This window comes from Grampus griseus (genome assembly GCF_964374135.1).
Source record: "Grampus griseus genome assembly, chromosome: 18".
Lineage (NCBI taxonomy): Eukaryota > Metazoa > Chordata > Mammalia > Artiodactyla > Delphinidae > Grampus > Grampus griseus.
The window spans coordinates 2,956,133-2,980,564 of record NC_139012.1 but is presented as its reverse complement, the minus strand read 5'-3'; the positions used below and the strand labels follow the sequence as shown (position 1 = coordinate 2,980,564).

Genomic DNA, 24,432 nt, shown 5'->3' with positions numbered 1-24,432 from the left:
TGCCTATTGTAGAACTATAGTTTTCAAATCGATAACCTCATTTGATTCAAGTGACAGGTTTCTTCCGCAATAATTTTTTTAACAGAAAATTTCTTAAGGGCTTGATATTCATTTTCATTTCTCCTGTACCTCACCTGGTATCTGGAAAATGGGAAGCACACAGTATATGAATGACGAAGAGGTGGATGGATGGATGGATGGATGGGTGGATGGATGGAAGGATGGATGGATGGGTGGATGAATGGATGGGTGGATGGATGGAAGGATAGATGGATGGAAAGACAAATGGATGGAAGGATGGATGGATGGATGGGTGGATGAATGGATGGCTGGATAGATGGATGGAAGGATGGATGGATGGATGGATGGATGGATGGATGGAAGGATGGGTGGATGGATGGAAGGATGGAAGGATGGAAGGATGGAAGGATGGATGGATGGATGGATGGAAAGATGAATGGATGGAAGGATGGATGGATGGATGAATGGATGGGTGGATGGATGGATGGAAGGATGGATGAAAGGATGGATGGAAAGATGAATGGATGGAAGGATGGATGGATGGATGGGTGGATGGATGGATGGATGGATGGATGGATGGAAAGATGAATGGATGGAAGGATGGATGGATGAATGGATGGGTGGATGGATAGATGGAAGGATAGATGGAAGGATGGATGGATGGATGAATGGATGGGTGGATGAATGGATGGCTGGATAGATGGATGGAAGGATGGATGGATGGATGGAAGGACGGGTGGATGGATGGATGGATGGATAGATGGAAGGATGGATGGATGGGTGGATGGATGGATGGATGGATGGATGGATGGAAGGATGGGTGGATAGATGGAAGGATGGATGGAAGGATGGATGGATGGATGGATGGAAGGATGGATGGATGGATGGAAAGATGGATGGATGGATGGATGGACGGATGGATGGATGGATGGAAAGATGGATGGATGGATGGAAGGATGGGTGGATGGATGGAAGGATGGGTGGATGGATGGATGGGTGGATAGATGGAAGGATGGAAGGATGGATGGATGGATGGATGGATGGATGGAAAGATGAATGGATGGAAGGATGGATGGATGGATGAATGGATGGGTGGATGGATGGATGGAAGGATGGATGAAAGGATGGATGGAAAGATGAATGGATGGAAGGATGGATGGATGGATGGGTGGATGGATGGATGGAAGGATGGATGGATGGAAAGATGAATGGATGGAAGGATGGATGGATGAATGGATGGGTGGATGGATAGATGGAAGGATAGATGGAAGGATGGATGGATGGATGAATGGATGGGTGGATGGAAGGATGGATGGATGGATGGATGGATGGATGAATGGATGGGTGGATGGATGGAAGGATAGATGGATGGAAAGACGAATGGATGGATGGATGAATGGATGGGTGGATGAATGGATGGCTGGATAGATGGATGGAAGGATGGATGGATGGATGGATGGATGGATGAATGGATGGGTGGATGGATGGAAGGATGGATGGATGGAAAGATGAATGGATGGCTGGATAGATGGAAGGATGGATGGATGGATGGGTGGATGGATGGATGGATGGATGGAAGGATGGGTGGATAGATGGAAGGATGGATGGAAGGATGGATGGATGGATGGATGGACGGAAGGATGGATGAGGCCTGCCTGGATGGACAGATGGGAGGGAAGGGGGGGAGGGATGAAGGAGAAGACCATATATTTTTTCTTTGTAGTAAATTTCTGTAAATTACACCCAGTCTGAGACTCTCATCTGGAAGAACTACAAAATAAATATGATCTAAATTTGCAAAGCTTACAAATTTATTAGTGGCTTGTGCAGTAACTTTTCCTTTGATGTTTCTGTGGCAAAACTAGCAACAAATTAATAAAAGCTTAATTTTTATACAAATAGTTTTATTACAAATTTGAATTTTTAAGAAATACACATTTAAAGAAATTACACAAAAGGCCTTAGTAGTCTTAAAAACGTTTTGGAGACTTTTAGTAAAATGTCGTTTCAGGCATAGTGGTCCAATTCTGCTCTCCTGCAATGCATCCGCTCCCCTGCTGAAGTCTGAACACAACTCACGAAAAACCAAGGAAGCCGCCTGAATGTGCTTACAGGTAAAAATACTGATATTCTGATTCGACAGAGTTATTTCTCACACCAGGCTGCAGAATGAGGAATAGTCATAAAATGAAGGCCTTTTAAGTTTGTTGCTTTTGAAGTCAAGTCATTCAGTTTGTGATTAGTGTTTAAAACCCTGAAGATATTTCATACAGAATAAAAACAAGAAGCTCAAAGTACATGTTTTCCTGTAATAGACACCACATCCGTGAAGCCGGGTTTGGTTTTGGCAACACACAATTTTTGGTTTGGAGGTGAACAATGAAAACTGGTGTTTCACATTCAATACCCTAGTGTTTAAAAATCTCTGTTAAAGGACAACACAGGCTTTTAAAGGAAGAAACTATGTAAGCTTTATTTTAACAGTGGAAATGAAACTACAACTTGACCTGCCTAATTGCTGACATCTATATAAATTACTAAAATATATATATATTTCATTTCTGCCTACTTTGGGGACCATCTTTATTCCACAGGAAATCCGGGACTTTTGCAGAAGCAGCTGCAGAGTACCAAACAGAGCAGAAAGACCGAAATTTCTCTTTGGTGGGGCGGTCGGAGGACAGGGCTACTAGGCCCCCGTCCTTCCCTTTGGAGGTTCCAACCACCGGCTTAACACGACTATTATTTGTACAGACTGAGGGACCTGAATTCTGAAACAGTGAGACAGTGATATCAACAGACGTTTCACCTGGGGTGTGAAATGGATCTGTTATAATACAAAAATGCAAACGGGCTTCGCCCAGGTTGGAAGGTCCCACAGCCCTCCTAGCACCCTTTGGTTTTTCTGATGGGTCTCACTTCACACATCAGTGCACTGGACTGTAGAACAGACACATTTTTTATTTCATCAGGAGTGCCACTTGGGATTCACTACGGGCAGCTTATCGTGGTCTTGGATTCTCCTTCAGCAAGTAGAGGCCAACGAAGCAGGGTGTGTTAGTTATGCAGATTCCTATCAGGCACCTTACAGTTTTCATACTGGACAGTGAGGTACACAGGATATATTTCTAGAGTTCGTTGCTGTTAGAAGGAGGGAAGAGGGCGGAGTAGCACCATGTTGTGAAGTAGCTGAGCGCCGGCTTCGTTATGTTCTCCGCATGCACACTTGACAGCGACTGACATGCGTGCGCAGCTCTCCAGCCTTCAAGGTGGACGGCGTGGGCTTCCTGAAAGGCAGCACAGAAGTCAGTGTCACCGCGTGGCTCAGGCCAGCTCCTCGGCCCTCCCTCCCATCAGAGATCCCCGAGGAACCAGCCTTCACCCTGCCTCTGAGCGGGTACCGCGCTGGGGGCGTCCCACGGCCTCAGTAACACCTACGAGTTATCAACTGCATCCACCCTCGGGCCAAGGGTAAAGGCGAGGGAGGGCACAGCCAGAGTCACCCACGTCTGTCTGACCCCAAAGTCTCAGCCACTCCCCACCACAGACCCTGCCTGTTCAAACTATAGGTTAACCTTTGGTTTTCTCTTCTCAACTCGGTCATAAACACCCCCAGACTAGGAAGATGTTCTTCTCTGAGACACTTCACACACATCCTAAGTGCTCATTAAATCATTACTGAATGACAGAATGAGCAACAGATCTGGAATAATCAACCAGACCTCAAAATACATTCGTAACTTTTGAAAGTTGTTCACGCAGGTGGTCGGATTAGAGGCCAAAGACAGGGGAAGACATTTAGTGTTCCAAATGCTTCCTTTATCCTAGGAATTCTGTTCTTTGACTATTGGAGAAGTGAAGTCTGAACTAAAATGAGTACTAATCAAATCTCATTCAAATTAAAGTAGCCATGTAATAAGAGTACCTTGTCCTAAAATTGAGGTGGCTTACGTTAGCAACTTCGGTGAAAATCCTAGTGCCCCCAAGTTATTTAAATTAATGGGCTCTTACCTAGTTTTGTTTAAGAAGGCATTTCAGTTAATTGTACCAGGATGCTGGTTCAGAAAAAAAAGCAAAAAAAACAAAAAGCCCATTGTTACCTGTTAACCCTATAATGGGCAGCCCCGGGGGCTGGCGCTCATTTCGGTAGCTAATGGTCAAATTCTATCTGGAGAGTTGACGTCAAGTTCCCAGTTGCCTAGAAAGTCTCGTGTGAGCTACTAGAAAGGCACCCGGTAGTTTTTTGAGGCTAGAAATTTACGAGTAGTGAGCGTGTTGCTTCACCTTTATGATCTAAACTAGAAAGAGACAGGGTCATAGCAGAGGTCCACAGAATTCTCTCCGAAAAGGCTTATCTCCAGGGCCGAGAAGCACTTATTTGGGGGACTGAACAGTAAGTAATTGTTCAGCCCCATCGGCGCCCGGCGGCCGCTCCAGCAGGGCTGCAGCTGGTACTAAGGACCGGACAGAGGCCTCATTATGTGTTCCCGTCCAGTACAGACTGGGCCCCGCTCCAAACTAACTTCAAGGTCAACGGCCACTTGGGACCGTTGTTTTAAAGGTGATATTTTGGTAATGGAAACGAAAGAAGAGGTTCTCCGTATCCATTTCGGTGGCATTTGTGCCGAAATTAATTTTCATGCGCAGGCCTGAGAAACGGTCACTGACAGCTCGCAGTATGTACATCCAATTCGGCATCATAAACACCATGAAAACCAAGGCTATTCACTGTCTCTCTCCCTGCTGGTTAAAGGTGCAATGCTTTAAAATGCTCTGTTTGCAGATGTCAGTTGTCTTAATGACGTTGCCGTGGATTCATCTTGAAACACTGAAAACTGAACTTTTTCTTTCAGGCCTCTTCAGCAATGGACGAAGGAAGCCTGTCACCTAAGCTCTGCTTTGAACATGGTCTTCATTATCCGCCCACGTAGAACAGAACCAAATATCTGTTCCTATCCTATCCTATCCGTGGAAGAAGCCTTCCTAAGGATTGCTGTAGAACCGTCTTTGGGACTTGGCACCGGAGCACATGTATGGACCATGGATGACTGAAAATAAAAGCCACCGGGGGGGGGGAGGGGGCGAGGGGGGGCACTTTACTTGAACATCTGGCCTCTTTCTATCGTGGCAAGCCAAAAGCTGTAAGCGTTTGCATAGTAATTGCAAGTCCCGCGGCCGTGGCACTCGATGAAGGGGGCGCTTCTGAACTCTTCCAGACAGGACCCAGGGGAGGCCAGGGCTTGGCCAGAACCTTCTGCTCCGGCGCTGGTGTGCTGCGGGGAAACAGGAGCTGTGAGCCAGAGGTGCCCGCCCACCCCGACAGGCTTCCCGGGCCCCAGGGAAGAGCCGGGATGCTCCCTCCCGGAAAGCCGCCCTCTGTCTCCCGAGGCCACCGGGGAACACACTGGCAGCCACACCGCCCCATGGCCTCACGCCGGGCACACCCAGTGCCAGGAATCAGCCGACCGCTCCTCCCGGGGGGGGGGGGAGGGCGGGAGGCGACTGGTCCAGCTTCACCAGCATTTCCACAAACGCTGTCCTCACTGTTTTCTTCTTGGAACACTGAAACCTCTTCTAACTTGGGGCGTGAGATGACAGCCAAAATGTGTGGAGGATGCTGGGACCAACTGATGCGACATCAGACTTTCTAAACGAAATTATACGGGGTCATCAAAATCCTTTGTTTGCCACATTAGGTAGCAAAATCCTTTATTATTTGCTACGTTAGGTAGCAAAATCCTTTATTTGCTACATCCTTTATCCATTTTCTTTTCTTTAAGAAGAGAAAACTTAAACAAGAGAAAGAGGGAAAAGAAAGCTACTGTGGTAACTGTTTGTTCAGTTGGGTTGAAGTACACCTGTCCTCAGAAACAAGACGTAAAATGAATGGCGTACAAATGGAAGACAGGGCAAGACCTCTACAGGATGGCTATTACGGACACAAGAAAAGTGAACTCTGGAATTTCAGAGCCATAAGGGACCTCTGAGGACAAAGCGAACGCCCTTGGTTCCCAGATGAGGACCCCAGGATCCCAGAACATTCCAGATCACACTTCCCAGGCAAAGCTAAGATGGGAACAGGCCTCTGGAGGCTGCCACATCTGAGCCCCTCAGCTTCACCACAAAGCCCCCAGGCTCAGCAGGGATGGGATGCCTGTTCTCCAGAACCTCGTCATTTTGATTTGCTCTTGGTTTTGAGAAATTAGGGGCAATCGTTGTTCAGATCCTTGTATGACCCCAGGACAAGGGACGGGGAAGTGACAGAGTGCTTTCCTCCATTCTTTACTCCTTGGATCAAGGGCCTCTTCTGTCAAACTGAGACTCCATCTAGCATTTCTTAGGATAATGGAGTCGAGGGCCCAATCTGTCCTTGGGTCAAAGCTGTGCGCTTACATCATTGCGAGCATCTTGACTCCTCTACACCATAGTTCTAACCTTTCTGGCTTTCTTGACAAAGGAGTCGCCAGGCAGTATTTAGAATGATCGAAACGACTTGCTGAACTGTGTTGTTGCAATTTTCTGGGCCTGCTGAAGAGTCTAAATGTGGGATCTCCAACCCAGGAAATCCCAGCAGCCGACTGGTGAGAATCCAACACACAAGCATGTGAAGAACTGCTTTTCTGGAAACTTCTACACTTGGAATAACTTACAGCAGAAGAAAACAGTTAAGAGGCCACTTTCCCTGTCAATCAAATAACAAGGCTACTGTTGATTTGGGGGTCACAGGTACGTAGACCTGGCCACACCTGGGCGTGTGAAGGTGGGGCTGGGCTTACGGTGGTGACGTGGGACATGTTTGTGGGGTCGCCTACCGGGACTGATTCAGGTGTAGCCTCATCGTCCAAGCTCAGAGCTTCTATGTTTTCAATCAGTACTTTAAAACTGAGGCGATACAATAAGAAACTACAATGGGATCTCAAAAGGGTGCTGTGTTTCCCGTTCTAATTGGCTTTTGGGAGAAAGGGAGCCTGGGGGGTCTGGCATCCGGGGCAGCTGGGCAGTAGGAGAGCAGACTCACGCGGGAGGGGTGTGGACCCTCGGGCCCCTGGCACCGGCCAGTGCCCCCGCTCTCTTCCCGACTCTAGCTTCTGCTTTGGGGCTTGCAAGCGTTTTGGTAAACGTGTGCCCACCACGGGCGTGCCCTCCCCTTCCCCCCGGGAGGCGCTGACTCGGAATCTCATCGGGTCACCCAGCTACCTAGGCCCAGAACAGCCACTCCGTGGAAGAGGAGGGCTCTGAGCCTCCCAGGCGAGCAGGCCAGGCTCCTGGGGGCGCTCTGCAGGGGGCCCCAGGAGCGAGGGAAAAGAGGTGGGGTGATTGCGGGCAGCTCTTTGGGGGAAACACGGAGTTTCCCCAAACACTCACCATCACAAAGGAGTAGCCAATCCAGAGCGAGGACCAGCCGCTGGGGCACTGCGGGATCTGGATCGTCTGGCTGTGCACAGCCATGACCATGGCCGGAGCCTCACACACAGCACACCTGGAAGGCACGGAGCGGAGACGCTCAGCACAGCCGAGGGGGGCCTCCACCGGCTCGCCCCTCTTCCCCGTGATCCGCGCTCCATCTCGCCACTCCATCTTTCTGACCCAGTGATGTGTTTTACCAAACAGATCAGGTGTCCCCTGCTTGGACTCTGAGGCTCAGGGTCTTCTCACTGGTTTGATAAGCCTGCCTCAGTATTAAAACATTAAGCTCAAAACCAGACCCAACCCTTGTCATTTAGCCATCTACTCTGTAGCAGGAAGGAAACTGGAAGGCCAGGTTGTAATAGGGACCGTCTCCTGAGGCACTGGGGCTGCAGGAGACTTTTGTGTTCTCCTTTGTGTATTTCGGTGTCTTCCAGTGTTTCAGCAATGAGTGTGGATTTCAGCAAACACGACGAATGCTCCAGAAAAAGGAGATGGTGCCATCCAAGGGCTACCGCTTGCGGAATACGGCGACTTGTTTTAAGCCCTGAATCATCTTCCATGTGAGAAGAACATTTAGTGAATTATAGTAACTAAGACAGATAACAAACCCAGGGCTGGCTGTCCCTGTGAGCCTCTTCCGGAGACTCTCTCCAGACCTGGAACCAACAGACCAGTGAGAGGGCTCTGCCCCAGGCCAGACTGGACGTTCCCCAAGCCAGGCTGGCTCGTGCGCAGCCGCTGGGACTGCACCCAAGGATAAATGACAGCAACACACAATGTTCTGACTCAGACCTGCTCTACTAAGCGACCCTTTGATGGTGGGATAACGTTTTGTTGAAAAAAAAAAATTTAAACATCAACAGTAAAATAATTATATTCAAGTCACAAACTGAACAGAGTGCTAACAGTGCTGATAAATGACTATAAATGGTGTTAATAATTACACCTAGTTACGCTGGAACATTTGCATGAAAATGGATTCGGAGTGTGAAGGGGGCCGAAATGAGTCATTCAGTTTCCCGTGTGCGCGCGTGTGTGTGTGTGTGTGTGCGCGCGCGCTATTTTCTATTTTATTCACACAAATGCAGATGAATTAAGGGGCTCAGCTAAACAACAGTGACTGAAATTGGCCTTCTACATCTGCCGCCATCTGCCTGCCAGACACAGGAGCAGACATACAGCACAGAGGAGAGTGCTTCATGTCAGGCTCTCTCTGGGCTGGTGGATTCTAGCCGCTGCAGAGACGTGGTCTGGACCCCGCCCGATGGGTGCTAGGGGACAGAAAATCACAGATCTAACGAGCCAGGAGGTCCCTTAAAATCCATACACTCTCATTCCCCATATTACCTATGAGAATATGAGACCACAGTTAGTTGTGTCAAAAGGCAGAATTAGAACACAGTTCCTACTCTCATACCAGTGGTCTTCAATCTAGAACAATTAAACAGTCCGTAGTTTTTGATGATTCATGTCTGCAGAGAGTCGGAAAGTGCTTAGAAAATTTTGTCAGGATGACAGCAGAAAAGTTGGTACTTTTTCTGCTTAAGAGGAAGGATTTTGTTATTAACTCTTTCTAAAATTAAGTTTTAGGATGTCCCCAAAAGGGAGACCTCAGAAGGTACCTGTGAGTCCTGAGAAGTCGTCAGAAACCACTAAGTTAAAGTAACCGTGGGACCTGGACGCTCAGAGACCCAGAGGAATGGGCAGCATTATTACAAAAGGGGATGTGAGGTGTGTGTGCTTTCGGAGCAGTGACTTAAAGGAAGTGACTTCTGAGGTCACATCAGACACCGTGCATCTGTGGGTCAGTTAACAGGGAGACGTGAAAACCCCGAAATGGGCAGCGCTGGGGCGTTTAAACAACTCATGGTAACGGGCCCACAGAGAAAAGCAAGTCTCAGACTTGAGGCTTCTCCTGGACCTGTTTCTGGAATGTCCTAAACACATCCCAGAGCCCTGTGTCCCAACCAAATCAAGGTCAATGTCAATTTTATCAAGATGGTAAATAGGAGACAAAAACGAATAATCATTTTCTACCTGTTGTCCAAGGAAAGCTAAACAGAAACACAAAGGTGATTAGTGGTTAGTTCCTGTTCTTGTGCACCCAGAATGGTTCTGAGTGAGAAAAGGCAGCACAGCTCAGCCCCCAGGGACCCCGACACATGGGAAGGACATCTGTGTTTTGAGAGGTGCCTCTCTGGAAGTTACCAATGACTCTTCCCATTTTAAGACCCATGAGATAAGTTTTCTTACAGCTCAAAAGAAAAATCTTAGAAAGCTGTCAGGAGATATTTTGAGGTAAAGCCATCAAAAACCTGATTTTTCGGGCTTCCCTGGTGGTGCAGTGGTTGAGAGTCCGCCTGCTGATGCAGGGGACACGGGTTCGTGCCCCGGTCTGGGAAGATCCCACATGCCGCGGAGCGGCTGGTCTCATGAGCCATGGCCACTGAGCCTGCGCGTCCGGAGCCTGTGCTCCGCAATGGGAGAGGCCACAGCGGTGAGAGGCCCGCGTACTGCAAAAAATAAACCCCTGATTTTTCCAATAGGCATCTCCCAGCCTTTCTGGTCCAGGTCTATGCGGTACATTCTTTTAACAAGATTGTTCTGTGAGGACCAGCCTTCTACACTCTGGAGCTACGGACCCCATAAGTGACCAGTCCACCCCGAAGTAGGTGGTGACCATCCAGTGACGGGTGGTCACCACACGGGGTGCTGGGCTGCCCCAAGCACCCACCCCGTCCCGCCTCCCCTCTGACCCCAGACACCTCTGAGCCCAACATCACTAGTCTTTCTTCCTATTCAAAAGCTGCTATTTCTCTAAAGGAAACAGAAAAGCTTCCATTCCTCCTCACTCTCACTTTCCTAAGGAAAACCTGTCCTGCCTTGTCATTCTTTTCACCCTTTGCTATCTTCGCGTGTAAAAGTGAAATTAGAGACTAGCTTCTCAGTCAAACAAGTTCACACCTTTGCCACTGTTCTATTGCTTCTGAGTACAGTTAAGGAAGCAACTTTCAATTAGAAGGGAAGAGGCAAAAGTAGGAAAATCGTGTACTTTTCGGTCACAATCATTTCCATTTCCCATTTTATTTCCTACCAGGAAGACTCTTGGGGACCTGAAAACATACCCCAGACATTAATTAGTGTGGAAAGCACTTAATTTGGGAAGTCGCTCAAACACATGCAATCTCAGTGGGTACCATATCACCTCAAGAGTGCAAAGACTGGCGGGGTGGAAGAGAATGAGAAGAACCTTAGGATGTACACGTTACTGTGCACGATACATCAGTACCATCTTTCCTATCTAAAGCACAGACATACAGTATGTCCGTGGTGTCATCATTTCCTGGGGACCGCGTTACACCCACAGTTCAGTGCCACTGAACTGTACACTTAAAAATGGTTAACACGGTACATTTTATGCTGTGTTATGTTACTTTATGTTATTGTTTTACTACAATTAAAAAATAAAAACTTTTAAAAAGTTTCTTGGAGGTGATTCCAAAAAATATATCTTAAAAGACTCCTTAGGGAGATAATTATTTGAGAAAGAAAAAAGCTGCAAAGCTGTTCTGAAGTTTGCCGGGGACTCCGGGGACACGGCTGGTTCATGGCAGGGAAGGCAGCCACCCGGTGAGTCACACGAGATAACACGCCTTGTTCCAAAGCTGGGCCTTATCTCACCAAGGGTTTGCACTAAAATTTTTTAAGAAGATAAGCGACTTTTACGCCCAATTATTTGTATGGCTGATTTCTGTTACAAAACTCAGGTATCACAATTAGTAAACGGAATGGCAATAGATCAAATGTTTGGGGGCAAATGGAAAAACACAAAAATAACCTCTGCCCTGGCTGTGAGCTGCTTTTCTTCGTCAGTTGTATGTGTGCTCCGGTGGGCTGCACTCACCTGCTGATGAAGGGCCTGATACCCTCCCCGGTGATGGGCGCCATGGACATGGGCATAGGCTCCGGGGTGGACAGCCAGTACGAGTAATCATTTCGGGAGGCGAAGTTGCAGACGTTGTTGATGTTACAGAAGAGGAAGGGCATCGTGCTGAACTTGCGCAGACAGCTGCCCGCCGTGCCTGGGGACGCAGGGAGAAGACATTGCTCATCATTCGCGGTCTGCCTCGACACAGAATGCAAGTGAGCTAGCTAATAAAGACATCTATTCCACCCATCCACTAAGGTGGAAATAAAACTGTTTGCCAGTTACAGAAAGAAGGAAATAAATGTACCAAACAGACTAGTATGATTGGAAATGAGCATTCAATTCAATGGGAAGTGATCCAGGCCAAAGGGAAACCATCGAGAATTAGCAGGATGAACAGAAACAAAGCCGTTCATCGGTAGAGAGAGACCTTTTCCTGCAACTGAATTCTAGAAGGAACTTAACGTGCAGCTCCTTGTACCACAGCTAGTAACTCACTGGACCGCGTCTTTCATGAAATGCAGAGCTGTCTTTATATATGTTTGCAACCTTAGTGAAAGTTAGAGGTGTATAACATTAAAACATAATTTGGTGGAGCAGATCCGGAGAGGATTAAGAGAATGACGACAAACACACAACCCTCTATTGATCTAAACTAATAGAAGGACAGAGGAATTTTGGACAGGATAACGTGGACATTTTTTAAAACAGCAACAGTAAAGCTGCTCTATTTTATGACTATAAATGCAAACTGTTAAGTGTGTACTCCAGATACCTTGATCCTACTTGATAATTGGAAGAAGACGTCAAAAGTTTTATTAATTTAAAATTTTCAAAGAGTCACAGCCTTTATGTCCGCCTGGCTTCCCATTAGTAATATGGTGGCTGTCGGTAAGGATGGCCCACTTGGTAAGGATGGAGGGAAACAGGACTCTTTTCCTTGACTAGGTCTCGGTGACACTCCGAAACGCAGGACCAGAGCGGGAACGCAGCCCAGCACCACCCAGCGCTGGACACGCGATGTGGAATGAACACACCCCTCTGCAGATGCCTCACCCAAGTCCTGGCCGTGCGCCCGCTCATTGCCTTGTACGTAGAGCAGAGAGTACCCATGGTAGAGGATTTTGGTCCCAGGAGGACACTGGGGGTCATCTATCGTCTGACTGTGCCTGGTCACGAGGAAGCCGTGATCAACAGACGGGGTACCCGGGGGACCCATGGATCCCGGCAACCCATCAGGGCCAGGTGGACCCGGGAAGCCTCTTGGACCTGAAAGACAGCAGAGAAATACGCTTCCTCAGTTACAAACAGGCGAGACTCAGTACAACCAGCACCTCCCTCGTGCCACCTCAGCTTCTCCCCTCTGCATCCCACCTGGAGATGTTTTATACGCGTGGCGCTTGGTGCAAAGCAGAAGCTCATAAACTCAGTCCAATGAATAAATATGTGAAAATATAAATCTATGAATAAAGGAAGTAAATGACGACTCCACGCACGTATTCATGCAGCATTTGGGAGCTCCTCTGAGGGAGGATTATTATAGGATGATTAAAACAACCATCTTTTAAGATAGCTTCCCAGCCTTAGTGGCCCAAAGCCAGCATATGGAATCAAGGCTGGAAGGAAGCTCCCGTGCAGGGTGTCCTCCTGTCCCCTGGGTGACCACGCTGCCTGCAGGATGTTCACAGGCCTCCTGCTGGCTGGGCGCTCTGTCTACTTAGTTGCACCCTCAGCCTTTGGCATCCCAGCCACGATGGGACCTCTGAGGTCCTGCTTCTTGGGAAGCAGATCAACTTTAGTCCATGCCAGTCAGTGGCCTTCTGGCACCATCACCTGCTCCCCTTGCCCTTTGCTGAAATGGAGTGTCTGAGCTGCAGACTCTTAGAAAACCAGATAGGGCCGTCCCTACTGGCCTTCTTTCAATAACGTCTGGGAGGCACTGAGCTCTGATCAACATGTCTCCCTACACAGAAAAGAATGATGGCAACCTTTAGCTCCTCTGTAAGATCCTGTTTCTCCTAAGAAACAAACTTCTATGCAAATCTTTCAAGAAACACTTCCTTTTGCAGGTTTCCACGTGCCTGGGCCTAAGGCTTCTAACCCAAAGATGCAGATCGAGGGTAGTGAGGTTGGGACAGCACAGCAAACCTACCAGGAGGTCCAAAGGGTCCTGCCTCTCCTTTCTGGCCAGGGGCCCCATCAAACCCGGGAATACCTGGTGGCCCAGGTAAGCCCACAGATCCTGTCACACCTAAAGAGAGGAGAAAGAGTTCATGATCCGGTTGTGGAGAGCAATAAACAGGCCGTATCTGCTTCTTCCCTTTTGAAATGTCTTCTTCGGCCCCCTGAGAGGGACGCACAGGGCCTCGGACTACAGGTGGGAAAGCCTTCCCAGAAAGCCAGAAGGTTAACACACACTCTGCAGACTGACACCCACACGGGGTGCCTCATCTCGGAATTCGGGGTTCTCCCCGGCTTCTTCCTGTTGTTCTTGTTATCGTTTGGCACACAGTTTGGGGAAAGGCAGTCACATGGGGGTAGGGAGAGATCTGATGCATTTGCATTTTCTCAGGTGTTTCCCCCTTCTCGGCCACGTTCTGGTGTCTCAGATAATGTTTAGGCACCTACTGACGTGGGTAGTTTTTTAGTTTTCATGTTTGTGGTTTATTCCTAGGTGGTTAAAACAAATTTTCATGGATGCTACCTTTCTACTCTAAACGTTCTCATTCTTTATCTTCCATCTCCACTCCTCAGCAATAGCTTTGGAAGTAAGGAGTGTTTAGCCCCAATAATCAGAAAGATTCTAGCTTAAGGTGTCCGGGAACCACAGGGATTTGCACAGATCTTGGCCACTTGGGTAGAGCTTTTGGGCCGCTGTGGAGAACACCCATCCCTACAATTCTGGATTGCTGCTTCCTGCAGTCCCCTATCTCCTGGCCGGGAGAGATGCTTTTCCCATTCCTTTGCCCATGTTTTTCTAAGTGAACATAGACGTATTGAGTTGTGTGCTGCCCTAGCTTTTCTTGGATTTCTTTTTCTGACCTTGTTAGGCCTCTTCAGAAACTTCACGTGGTTTTGACATACACTGAAGGAAGGTAAGAAAGTCATCTTCAAATACGTGTTTACACAGTCACTGCCCAGAGGCTGTTGTGAGACATGCGGGTGAAGAGGAAACGCCGCCCGGGTCAGCTCCCTCCCGCCTCCACAGCCCTCTGCACAGCGCGGTTATTCCTACCTTGTTGTCCTTTGGGGCCTGGAGGTCCCTGAAGCCCTTTCAGACCTGCGGGGCCCTCAGGACCAGGGAGACCTGGCTCCCCTTTGATGATGTCGTATGGACCCGGGGGGCCCGGGGGACCAGGAAGACCTGTGGGAATCAGGGCAGCCATTGGTCAATTTCACAGTCCACATTCAGGGCAGAAACAGCTTCTGACATGAAACCCAATCAAACGCAGTGCTTCTCAAAAGGAGAATCACGATCAAAAACACGAGGGACCAGATCCTCACGACGAGACACACGGGCATCTGCGCGTCTCTATTATCTAACCTAGAATCCTGAATCCTCGGGACTGGAACAGACCTCGGGGTCACCAGTGTCAAATGTCCACTCAGATCTGGAGGCCCTGATGGACCCCTGACCCCAGGGGAAGCTCGTCCCCCTCAAGGAACCACCCCTCACGTGGGGAGCTCCACCAGGTGAAATTAGGACTTTTTTCTCGTACGTATCCGAGATCTGCCTTACTGCACACCAGAACCACTGGTCTTAATCTTTCAGTGCCGAGTAAACGTAAACCTCCTCCTGCCTGACGGGCCCTGAAGTCCACAGAGCGGCCACGTGAAGCTGGGGGCCTCGGGTCTCCCGCAGCTGCCCTCTCCTCCGTTTCCTCGCTCCTCCCACGTTTCCCCATTTATTTTCTCCCCGAACAATCCACTTCTCAGTGCATTCTGGTTGCTCACTCCCCCTCTTGAAACACGGTCTTGAAAACTAAACGCAGCGCTCGAAATAAGCTCTGACCCGCAGAGACCAGGATGGGATGCAGACTCCCTCAGACCACTTCCTTCTGAGACCAGCTGTGTCTCTGGAGCCGCTCGGCACGTCTGGCTCCCCATGGAGACGCCAAGGCAGCCCCTTTCTTAGAAAGAACTCCATGCTGTCCAGCCACAGTTTGTTCAGCCTGCAAGACGGACTTGGTTCCTGATTTTTACGGCTGATCTCCGCCCGCCCTCAGAGCCTGTGAGCTTCTGTCTCTCACCCCTTCCCACTGGATTCATCTCAGGCACAGACTTAACAAACTTGACTTTCAGGACAAGTCATTGGTAAAAATGTCAACTAGATTAGCCAAATGTAGGAACCCTGCCAAGTGGCCAAAGAACTTTCAACTGCTGTTTTCTAATGACCAAATTCTCTTACCTTTAGTTCCAGGGAAACCTTGGTCTCCTTGGTCACCTTTAACTCCCTGAAGGCCAGGGAGGCCTTTCTGCCCTGGAGGAAAGTAAAACACTGTCTTTGCACAGAATTCCAAACAAAAACCGTGTGTGTGTGAATACACACAGTATAGACATATATGCACATACATGTACACATGTGCTTATGTGTACATATACACACCTACATACATATACACGTATAATACACGCATACACACACACAGTGAACACATTTCCAATTTATGCACGTGGAAGAAAAGAACATTACTTGTAGTCAGCTATGTCAAACTTTTGATGAAACTCTTCTTTCTAAAACCCAGAGGTCACATTTTTCCAAACATGCCGCAAACCATAAAATGGTCACAACCAGTGGAAGGGCACGTGATTCTATTTTGGTCACGATCTGGTTCACACGTGTCCCCAACTAGACCACAAGATGCCTGCAAGCTGAGAACTTGTTGTATTCACCTTTCATTCATATGTACCTGATGCTGCAGTAAAAAAAAATCAAAGTGCCTGGAAGCTGGTAGGCACCCAATAAATATTTGCTTCAAACATTAAAAAATTAATGAATGGCCCAAGTCCACGACTTCTCACTGAGATGCAAATGATCTACTGATTCTTAGTATGAAAATCAGAATGTCTTTATGCTGCTATGCGTGGGATTCTACACACGGGGCAGCCCCCTAGAAACGGCATTTTAATCTGAAGAGAACAGGATCTTGTACTGCAATGCTAGGTCTATCAACAGGAAAGCACCAGGGGCTGCGGCTCTGGTGGCAGGTAAATGTGTCTTCAAGCGGCATCTCCCTTATGTCTTACCTTGAAACCCTGGAACTCCTGGAGGTCCCATATCACCCTTAGCACCTGTAGCTCCTGGAGAGCCACCGATCCCCTAGACACACAAAGAGAACGTCAGTCGGGAACGGCTCGGGAGACGTAGGTCCCTCAAGCAACGGGTAGTCAGGAAGTTGGGAACAGCCCCTCCATGTTCTGAAGTAGCTCTGTGAACGAATGTTGCCTGTGGTTTTGCTTAAAGACGTAAAAAGAAGGACAAAACCTGTGTGCGCCTAAATTAGGGAGCTGGAAATTGCAGCAACTTGCTTCAGTCGCTCTGTCCCTTCTGCTTGTCCGCCTGTGTGGTAAATTCCAGGAGCAGGTGTAAATCTTACAGCCCACTGCCCCCACCCCATAGCACGATGCCATGAACAGAGTCAAAACTCCCTAAACATCTGTCACGGCAACATCTCACTCTATCGACACCAAAGAACCATTCTGGATGACTTTACTCCCAACGCTCAACCAGAGTGATTTTTCTTTAAAATTAGCTTTGCATCTTTTCTTAAAAGTGCTTTTAAATATGGAAAAAAAACCCCATAAAAGATACTAAAGAAGGATTATTTTCCTTTATAATACAGTGATATTTTTGTATTTAAAAAATATTATCTTAATTTCTAGATATTTCAACATAGTTGTTCCTTTCTCAGTATATAAAAAGTTGTAATGTTTCTTTGCTTTACCTTATTTTAAAAGGTGCCGTAAGCAAAATTACATGCACAAACATATATCTACATATGTGTACATATAATGCACACATGTATACATAGAGACAGACAGACACTGAATGGCACTAGGAATAGGGATATATTTCTATGTTACTGAGGCTTTCTTTTTGCATCATTTGTATATAGATTTTTAAACCCAGGCATTGAACTATAATCTCCAGTAGTATAACGTTTCACTTTTGATGGTTTGTGTAACTAGATTGTAAAAAGTTTTGTAATAGTTGCCTACCATGATGCCAGTAAAGATGGCTGATTACTTGCCAGAGAGAAGGGGCTGATTCAGGGAGGATCTGGGAGTGTAACACACATGAATACACACATACACACGCAAGTATTATCTTATGATCCTTTTCAAAAACAAGACCTGCCAAGGGACAACTCACCGGCATGCCCTGGAATCCTGGGTCTCCCTTGGGCCCTGGAGCCCCAGGAGTGCCCGGCCAGCCTGGGTTTCCCTTGTCACCTTTCAGCCCATCAAGCCCAGGGAGCCCTGGAGGCCCCATGGGTCCCGGAAGCCCTAATGGGAGACACAGAAGTCCCACGTTTGAGGTCAGAGGGTGGTTTTATGTGTAAGTGTCACTGGGCTGTGGTCATCACCACTGCCACCCAACTGTCCCCAACTGTACACAACAACATCATATTATGCAGCATGGGCCCTGAAGACATCCAGGCAGGTCCTAGAAGGAAGAATCTCCTCGACAGGCAGTAAACGTCGATACAAACACCACAGTCTCAGAGTCAAGTGCCCTGTGGTCTCTGTGCTCGGGGGTGGCTGCGCTGTAGGGCAGCCACCTGTTCATGGGGGAACAGGTGTGACAGAAGGTCGTGCTGGTTTTAAACAACCAGCCACACATGGCATTTGTGCTCCAGTCCTTTTCAGTAATGGCCTTCTCCCTCTCCCTAATTGCTTGTTCCTTGAAAGAAAGAGCACGAGAAAAGCACTGACCCAATGGAAGCCTAGGTAAAAGGGGCCCAATATCTTAAGCAGTTTCAATGGTAATAAATGTTGCAAACTTCTAAATAAAAAGCTCATTTGAGAATTTAATTATTCCAATTTCTTTGATACTTGTGTATGTTTGTGCCTCTGTTTCAGTCCCAGCTCTGAACCTAGTGATACACCCTTACCTGGCAGGCCAGGTTGGCCCTGTGGGCCCCGGTCTCCTTTGCGCCCCTCCACCGCGTGGCCCGGAGTGCCTGGCAATCCCGGCTGTCCCTGTGGCCCCGGAGGACCCATGAATCCTTGTTCTCCTTTGGATCCAGGAATTCCTGGGCTCCCAGCTAAGCCTGGGAAACCCACGTCGCCCTTTGAACCTAAACAGTAAAGACAGGTTGAGATCACAGTGAAATGCAGGGAAGAAGAGAAATCCAGTGCACCAAAGAGGAGGGAGGGGCTTCCAGAAGGATCCAGGAGGAAACCAGAGGTGGTGCCCTTCTCTCTCCTTTTTATTAAATAACGTGCCAGACACCTGCCACGGCCCACCTGAGGAAGAGAAAGCTTAGGGTACAAAGAAACTGCAACCATTCTTTACACTTTTTAAAGGTGGTGTTCTCTGGCAAAGGCATTTGAATATATGTGTAGATAAGCCTGCAAGGTATGGCATTGCTGAAATTAAGGGCTTGTTCTACCAACTGGTGAATGAATAAAGCAACTGTGTTACAGCTACACCATGGAACACGACTCAGCAAGAAAAAGGAATAAACTATTGACACAACGAACAGCACAGGTGACTCAAATTCATTACGCTGCGCGAATGAAGTCAGGCGAAAACGTACATACTGCAGGATTCCGCGAATGTAAAATTCTAGAAAATACAAGCTCATCTACAGTGCCAGAAAGCAGACCAATGGTTGCTTGGGGGGCAGGTCGGGGTGGGGACAGGAAGGAGCAGAGGGGGGGTGACAAGGCAGCCCAGGAAACTTTTGGGGTGACGATGCATTCACTGTCTTGAACGAGCTGATATTTTCATGGGTGTGTACATATACCAAGATTTGGCAAATTGTACAATTTAAATACATGCAGTTTATTAGATGTCAGTGATACCTCAATAAAGCTGTTTTAAACAAACTTTTTTAAGTGAGAGCTTGTAGAAAAAAACCCTGCATGTTGTTTTAAACATATTACCCCAAACTTGCCAACGAAATGACAAAATTCTAGGATTGCTTCAAGGTTATTAAGAAAAAGTAAGGGGAGGAAACAGGGTCACCACCTAGAAGGATGGTTGGGCCCTCCCTGGGATTCCCCCCACGTCCCCCCCACCCCACTTCACAAGGCTATGAATCCGAAACACGCACGCCACGCAGTGGTTTGCCACGAGCCAGTAGAAAGTGGCAATTCGACTGTCCCAGACCCATAATCTACCACCCATGTCCACGTGCTTCCTTGTATCTGCTCGCCCTGCTCTGCCAGTGCCACGTGTATCAGCAGTTAGTTGAAAAGGAAGAACACGTTTAGCAAATGTGTTACCTTTCTCTCCTTTGGCCCCTGGAAACCCTGGGAATCCTCTTCCGGGTAGACCTACGAGATAAAGGTAAGAAGTCCCGTTTATCTCTCCTAAAACAGCCGAGCTGCAGGAACAGCACAAAGCGATATCCACTCTTTGCACCGATACCATGTACTATTTGCGAAACACAGAGAAATTAGTCCGTTGCACTTTGCAAGTAAAATTATATTACTACAGTTGTTCTAAGATACCCTTGACTGGATATATATACATAATTTAGTACATTTTCCCAAGTACCTTTGAGCCCAGAACCATTATAGCATTTAGGAGAAACGATCTGTACAGGTGGGTACTTATTTCCCTTTACTGTCTGGAGACTCACCAATTGGCTTTTCTCAGATGACTATCCAACTAACAGCTATTCGCAAAGGCAGTGCACAGAGCCAGTGATATTTGGGGCAGCAGACACCAGGGAGTCCACAAATGTGAGTAAAGCACGTAAGGGAAGATTCAAAGGGGGGAAGTAGGTGTGGAGGCATTTCTTACGAACTATTTTTATAGGAAAATGAATGTACATAATATAAACATAAGGCTCATAGAATGAAAGAAATGAACTTTAGGAAGAGACCAACACTAACAGCCATGGATCCCCCTCCGTGCTCCTCTCCAGCACTATTTCCCTCCCTGACTGAGGGCAACCTGTTTCAAACTGTCTGTGTGTCACCCTCTTGCTATATACGAATATTATTACGTGTGTGATTGTCATCATCGGAGCCCACAGCTCACACTTTTGCCCAAGTTGCTGTGCCCCCATCAGTAACAGGAGCAGATTCTGGGGACTGAGAATATTCCCAGGACCGTTCCTCTAAAGGGGGAAAGGCCAGGCAGAGAAGGCAGTGGTTTGGGCTTTCTACGGTGTCTCCTTCACTCACCACTGAGAGCTCAGGCCATTTTAAGGGTAGGTGCCCATAAGTATTTGTGGAATAAATGAACATCCTCTTTCCCCTTTTCTCATCCAATCCTGCCCCACTTGCCCACATTGTTGCTTAAATAGCTGTAAGGATGTAACTTACGTCCAGCTTACAGCCAGCTCCGGTCACTTAGCATGGAATGTAAGTCTCTGGGAGACGTTTACTCCAGAGCAGAGTCTCATTCTGAAAGGGAAATGAGAGCCCAACATACCTGGTTCACCCTTCTCTCCTGCCGACCCTGGGAATCCGTCACTGCCGGGCTCCCCTTTCTGGCCGGCCGGGCCCGTGAGACCAGGCGTCCCAGGAAGACCTCAAAGAGAAAGGTCAGATCGGTCAGGCATGGAACCTATCACGGCACCGTGATCTGCATGTAAAATGCACCACTCCTGACATTTTTCCAGGGAGCTGTACCTCCCACCCCCTAGCATGCCCAGCCTCCCCGAGGTTACTCCTGACACCCCTTCAGAAGGGACCCTCATGCGGCAACACCACCACTGCACTGTGACCCCCTAAAGCTGGTGAGAGTGGAGAGAAAGGACATCCATCTACCGTGCCGAACAGGAAAAGTTTCTAGACCCCATTGGAACCAGCTGTAAAAGCAGTTCTAGGTCTAACTGGTGGGAAGACCCTAGAAGTCCCCGTAGACTCAGTTTGTTCATCTGGAAGTGGAGGTGTGAGCCCAGCTGGTCATTCAGAGGTCACCCAGCCTTGAGGCCCCTTGGCTTCTTCTCCACAGGCCCCCATCTGTGTCCTAAAAAGTGGTCTCTACCTGCTTCTCCTTTGATGCCAGGGATGCCATCCAATCCCGGGAGGCCTTTGTCACCTTTTTCTCCAGGCAACCCGGGGCTTCCTAAAGAAAAACCAAAACACCAGAATTCCCATGACTTTGAGTTTCTCTCTGCCATCCTTGAACCCCGAGATCAGGAGGAGGCCGGCTCACTTACCTGGATAGCCAGCACTCCCTGGTGAGCCTTTGGGGCCCGGAGGCCCGGGCATCCCTGGGATCCCACTGCTTCCTTTCTCTCCCTTCTCTCCAGGGCTTCCTGGAAAACCTGCTACCCCTTGGTCTCCCTGTGGGTGAAAATTGGGCCCATTAATGTCATGTGTGTCCTTGGACATGCGTCTGGAGGTGCTCTCTGTATACATGGGACTGCAATGACTATCGTGTGGCAGAATTCCACTTCCAGCTTTCTAAGGGGAGAATCAAAGCCCTCTGAAAATGGAGGAAAAACTAGAAACCCAGAGCAAAGAGCAGTTGCCTGTTCTGCTTCTCGTGTTCCTTCTCCATTTCTCCCCATGATAACTCGCTACCCAAGCTCTCAGCACGTCCCGGATCCTCCTTGGGGACACAGGCCATGGATAGAAGGGGGAGGCAGGGAGACGTAAAAATCAACTGGAGAAACCGTTCTGTGTTATGATTCATCGACTGTGTGGAGATGCTCAGTAAACGTTCCTCCAAAGCCTTTCTGCGGGGATGGGTGGGAGGGGCTTCCGCGGGGATGCTGTTACCTTTTCCCCGGGCCGTCCTGGAATCCCAATGCCAGGTAGACCCGCCTGCCCTTTCTCTCCTTTTGCTCCCTTTTCTCCAGGTGAGCCAGGGATGCCCTGCAGGCCAGGGAGGCCAGGCACACCTTTTTCTCCAGGTGTTCCTAGAAACACACACAATTGAAACAGAATGTGTGCTTAGCAGGTGCTAACGTTAAAAACAGGAAAGCGTCTCAACTACCGGCCAAGAACGAGACGGAAGAACAGGTATCCCCTCATTTCTCAAGTTGTAGTGATCCAGGCAGGCGCCAGCCCCCCAGACCACATTAGAACCACACAGGAAACGTTCCTCCTGTCTTTTAAAGACAATCACGTTACAAAGGGAGAAAAAAATACATTAACCGCTTAGCATGCTTCCTTTCCCAACAGCATTAAACACGGCTTCTGTGTCTTTCGTTCCGTAGTCAAACCTCATTATCTGAATGAATCAGAGGGGGCGAGAGGCAGGCCATGGAGAGTAAAAGTGTACCTGCTTCCAGGACGGATGTGGGCAGTCAAACTAATTTATTAATAGGTACCAGGGGAAGCTGGCTTATGCCCGCCCCTGTAACTGACCCTCTGCGGCTGCTGGCTTGGTTGTTAGGGGCAGCTGTGAGTCGGCTGGTGATGCTATTGTAAGGAGAACTTGGCTATTAAATTGCAGCCAAGGCCTGGGAGATTACTGCAACAAAGGGAACCCTGGTTGTTTTATTGCAACCAGCATCTGCCTAGCGGACTGAATGACAGGCCCAAGAGATTCGTTGCAAAAAGAATTTAAGAAGCCTTACTGCAGCCGCTGGGTGTTTATAGCTCAAGCAAAGTGACAACACGCCTCGCAAAGCCTTGGGAGGAGTGAGGGAGACGGGCTGGCTGCCCTGACTTCCTGCTCCAGGCAAGTTCTAAGAAGCAGTAGCACCCGGACCATCGGGGCCTGAGCCTTCCATCTGCTGCCTCTGCTCTGGTCGCTGTCACCGCCGCAAACGCTGATGGCAAAGCCTGGGAGGCCAGCTCGGGACCAGGGCAGAGGAGCCCAGGGGATTCTTCTGAGCTAATGTCAAAGGGCTTTACAGGCACGAGCTGCTTGTGCTGACACAACTGAATGGAGAATTAATCACCTCGACGGATCCAAGTAGACGGATCACTTGGAGGTAACTGAAAGGTCATAGTGCACAGCCCGTGTTTTATTTTATTAAACTGTGACGGGTTTTGTTTGTTTGCTAGTTTAAGCAATGGCTGGAAGGTCAACCAAATGCCACCATCCCTAGGCAAGAGACCACACAGGATTGAAGATGTGAGTCTGTGTCAAAGACACGTCTCCCTGGATTACGTCCTCCGTGAAGCGGGTCTCACCCGCAGACTCGTCCCACAAGCACCACATGTACAAGCACTGGGAAGGAAACTCCTTTCCTAAACCCCACATACCTGGCAGGCCCATTCCACCAACCGATCCTTTGGGTCCAGGAAGTCCCGGAGCACCTGGGGTCCCACTTATGCCCGGATCACCTTTAGGTCCTAGAATCATAAAGAGAAAAACCCAACAGGTCAACGCCCATGAAAACTGCCAGGTAACCTCTCCCCACACGAGCCCCTGCTGAGCTGGCGACCTTGAACTCCCTTCCGTACCTGGCTGCCCAGGGTGTCCTGCCTGACCGTCCTTTCCGGGCACTCCTGGGGTTCCAGGATCTCCCCGGGATCCTTTATCACCAGTTGGGCCGATTTGTCCTGCACGACACACACACAAAAATAGTGACGACCACGTCTGCTTAAAATAAGACAAACTAGAAACACAGGTTGGTCTGACATCACGTGTGAAGAACTGAATAACTCGTTAGACACCCTCTCTCCCCTCCGAAGGTAAACTGTCCTCCGCGTTACCTTTTTCTCCTTGGTCTCCCTTCTGGCCTTTCATGCTGCCCATGTCCACTTTATCCATGGAGCCCGGCTTGCCAGGAAGACCCACATCTCCTTTATCACCCTTGAAGCCAGGGTCTCCCCTGGGTCCCGAGCTGCCCGGGAAGCCGTGGTCCCCTGTAGAAAGAAGAGGAGGCACCGAGTGACACCTGGCCAAGGGCCCCCAAGGCAGTGACAAGTGTGCTGTTCTTTCTGGCCAGTAGAAGCAACTGATAAACAACCTATGAAGAACTAAT

General features: G+C 48.6%; 1 protein-coding gene across 2 annotated transcripts in view; it reads right to left on the bottom strand.

Annotated features, from left to right (window-relative positions):
* Nucleotides 1-1,846: 1,846 nt before the first annotated feature.
* Nucleotides 1,847-24,432, bottom strand: part of COL4A1 (collagen type IV alpha 1 chain) — a 148,128-nt gene continuing 125,542 nt past the window's right edge. For both annotated transcript variants that reach the window (XM_082675539.1, XM_082675540.1), the window contains 19 exons: nucleotides 24,161-24,313; nucleotides 23,909-24,007; nucleotides 23,708-23,797; nucleotides 22,271-22,410; nucleotides 21,706-21,832; nucleotides 21,531-21,611; nucleotides 20,973-21,071; nucleotides 19,814-19,864; nucleotides 18,475-18,660; nucleotides 17,733-17,866; nucleotides 16,607-16,679; nucleotides 15,768-15,839; nucleotides 14,595-14,723; nucleotides 13,512-13,610; nucleotides 12,416-12,628; nucleotides 11,336-11,513; nucleotides 7,387-7,501; nucleotides 5,122-5,294; nucleotides 1,847-3,308 (listed from right to left, as the gene is read on the bottom strand). In XM_082675539.1, coding sequence (XP_082531665.1) covers nucleotides 3,227-3,308; nucleotides 5,122-5,294; nucleotides 7,387-7,501; nucleotides 11,336-11,513; nucleotides 12,416-12,628; nucleotides 13,512-13,610; nucleotides 14,595-14,723; nucleotides 15,768-15,839; nucleotides 16,607-16,679; nucleotides 17,733-17,866; nucleotides 18,475-18,660; nucleotides 19,814-19,864; nucleotides 20,973-21,071; nucleotides 21,531-21,611; nucleotides 21,706-21,832; nucleotides 22,271-22,410; nucleotides 23,708-23,797; nucleotides 23,909-24,007; nucleotides 24,161-24,313 — 2,294 coding nt within the window. In that variant the 3' untranslated portion in view covers nucleotides 1,847-3,226. The remainder of the gene's footprint in view (nucleotides 3,309-5,121; nucleotides 5,295-7,386; nucleotides 7,502-11,335; nucleotides 11,514-12,415; nucleotides 12,629-13,511; nucleotides 13,611-14,594; nucleotides 14,724-15,767; nucleotides 15,840-16,606; nucleotides 16,680-17,732; nucleotides 17,867-18,474; nucleotides 18,661-19,813; nucleotides 19,865-20,972; nucleotides 21,072-21,530; nucleotides 21,612-21,705; nucleotides 21,833-22,270; nucleotides 22,411-23,707; nucleotides 23,798-23,908; nucleotides 24,008-24,160; nucleotides 24,314-24,432) is intronic.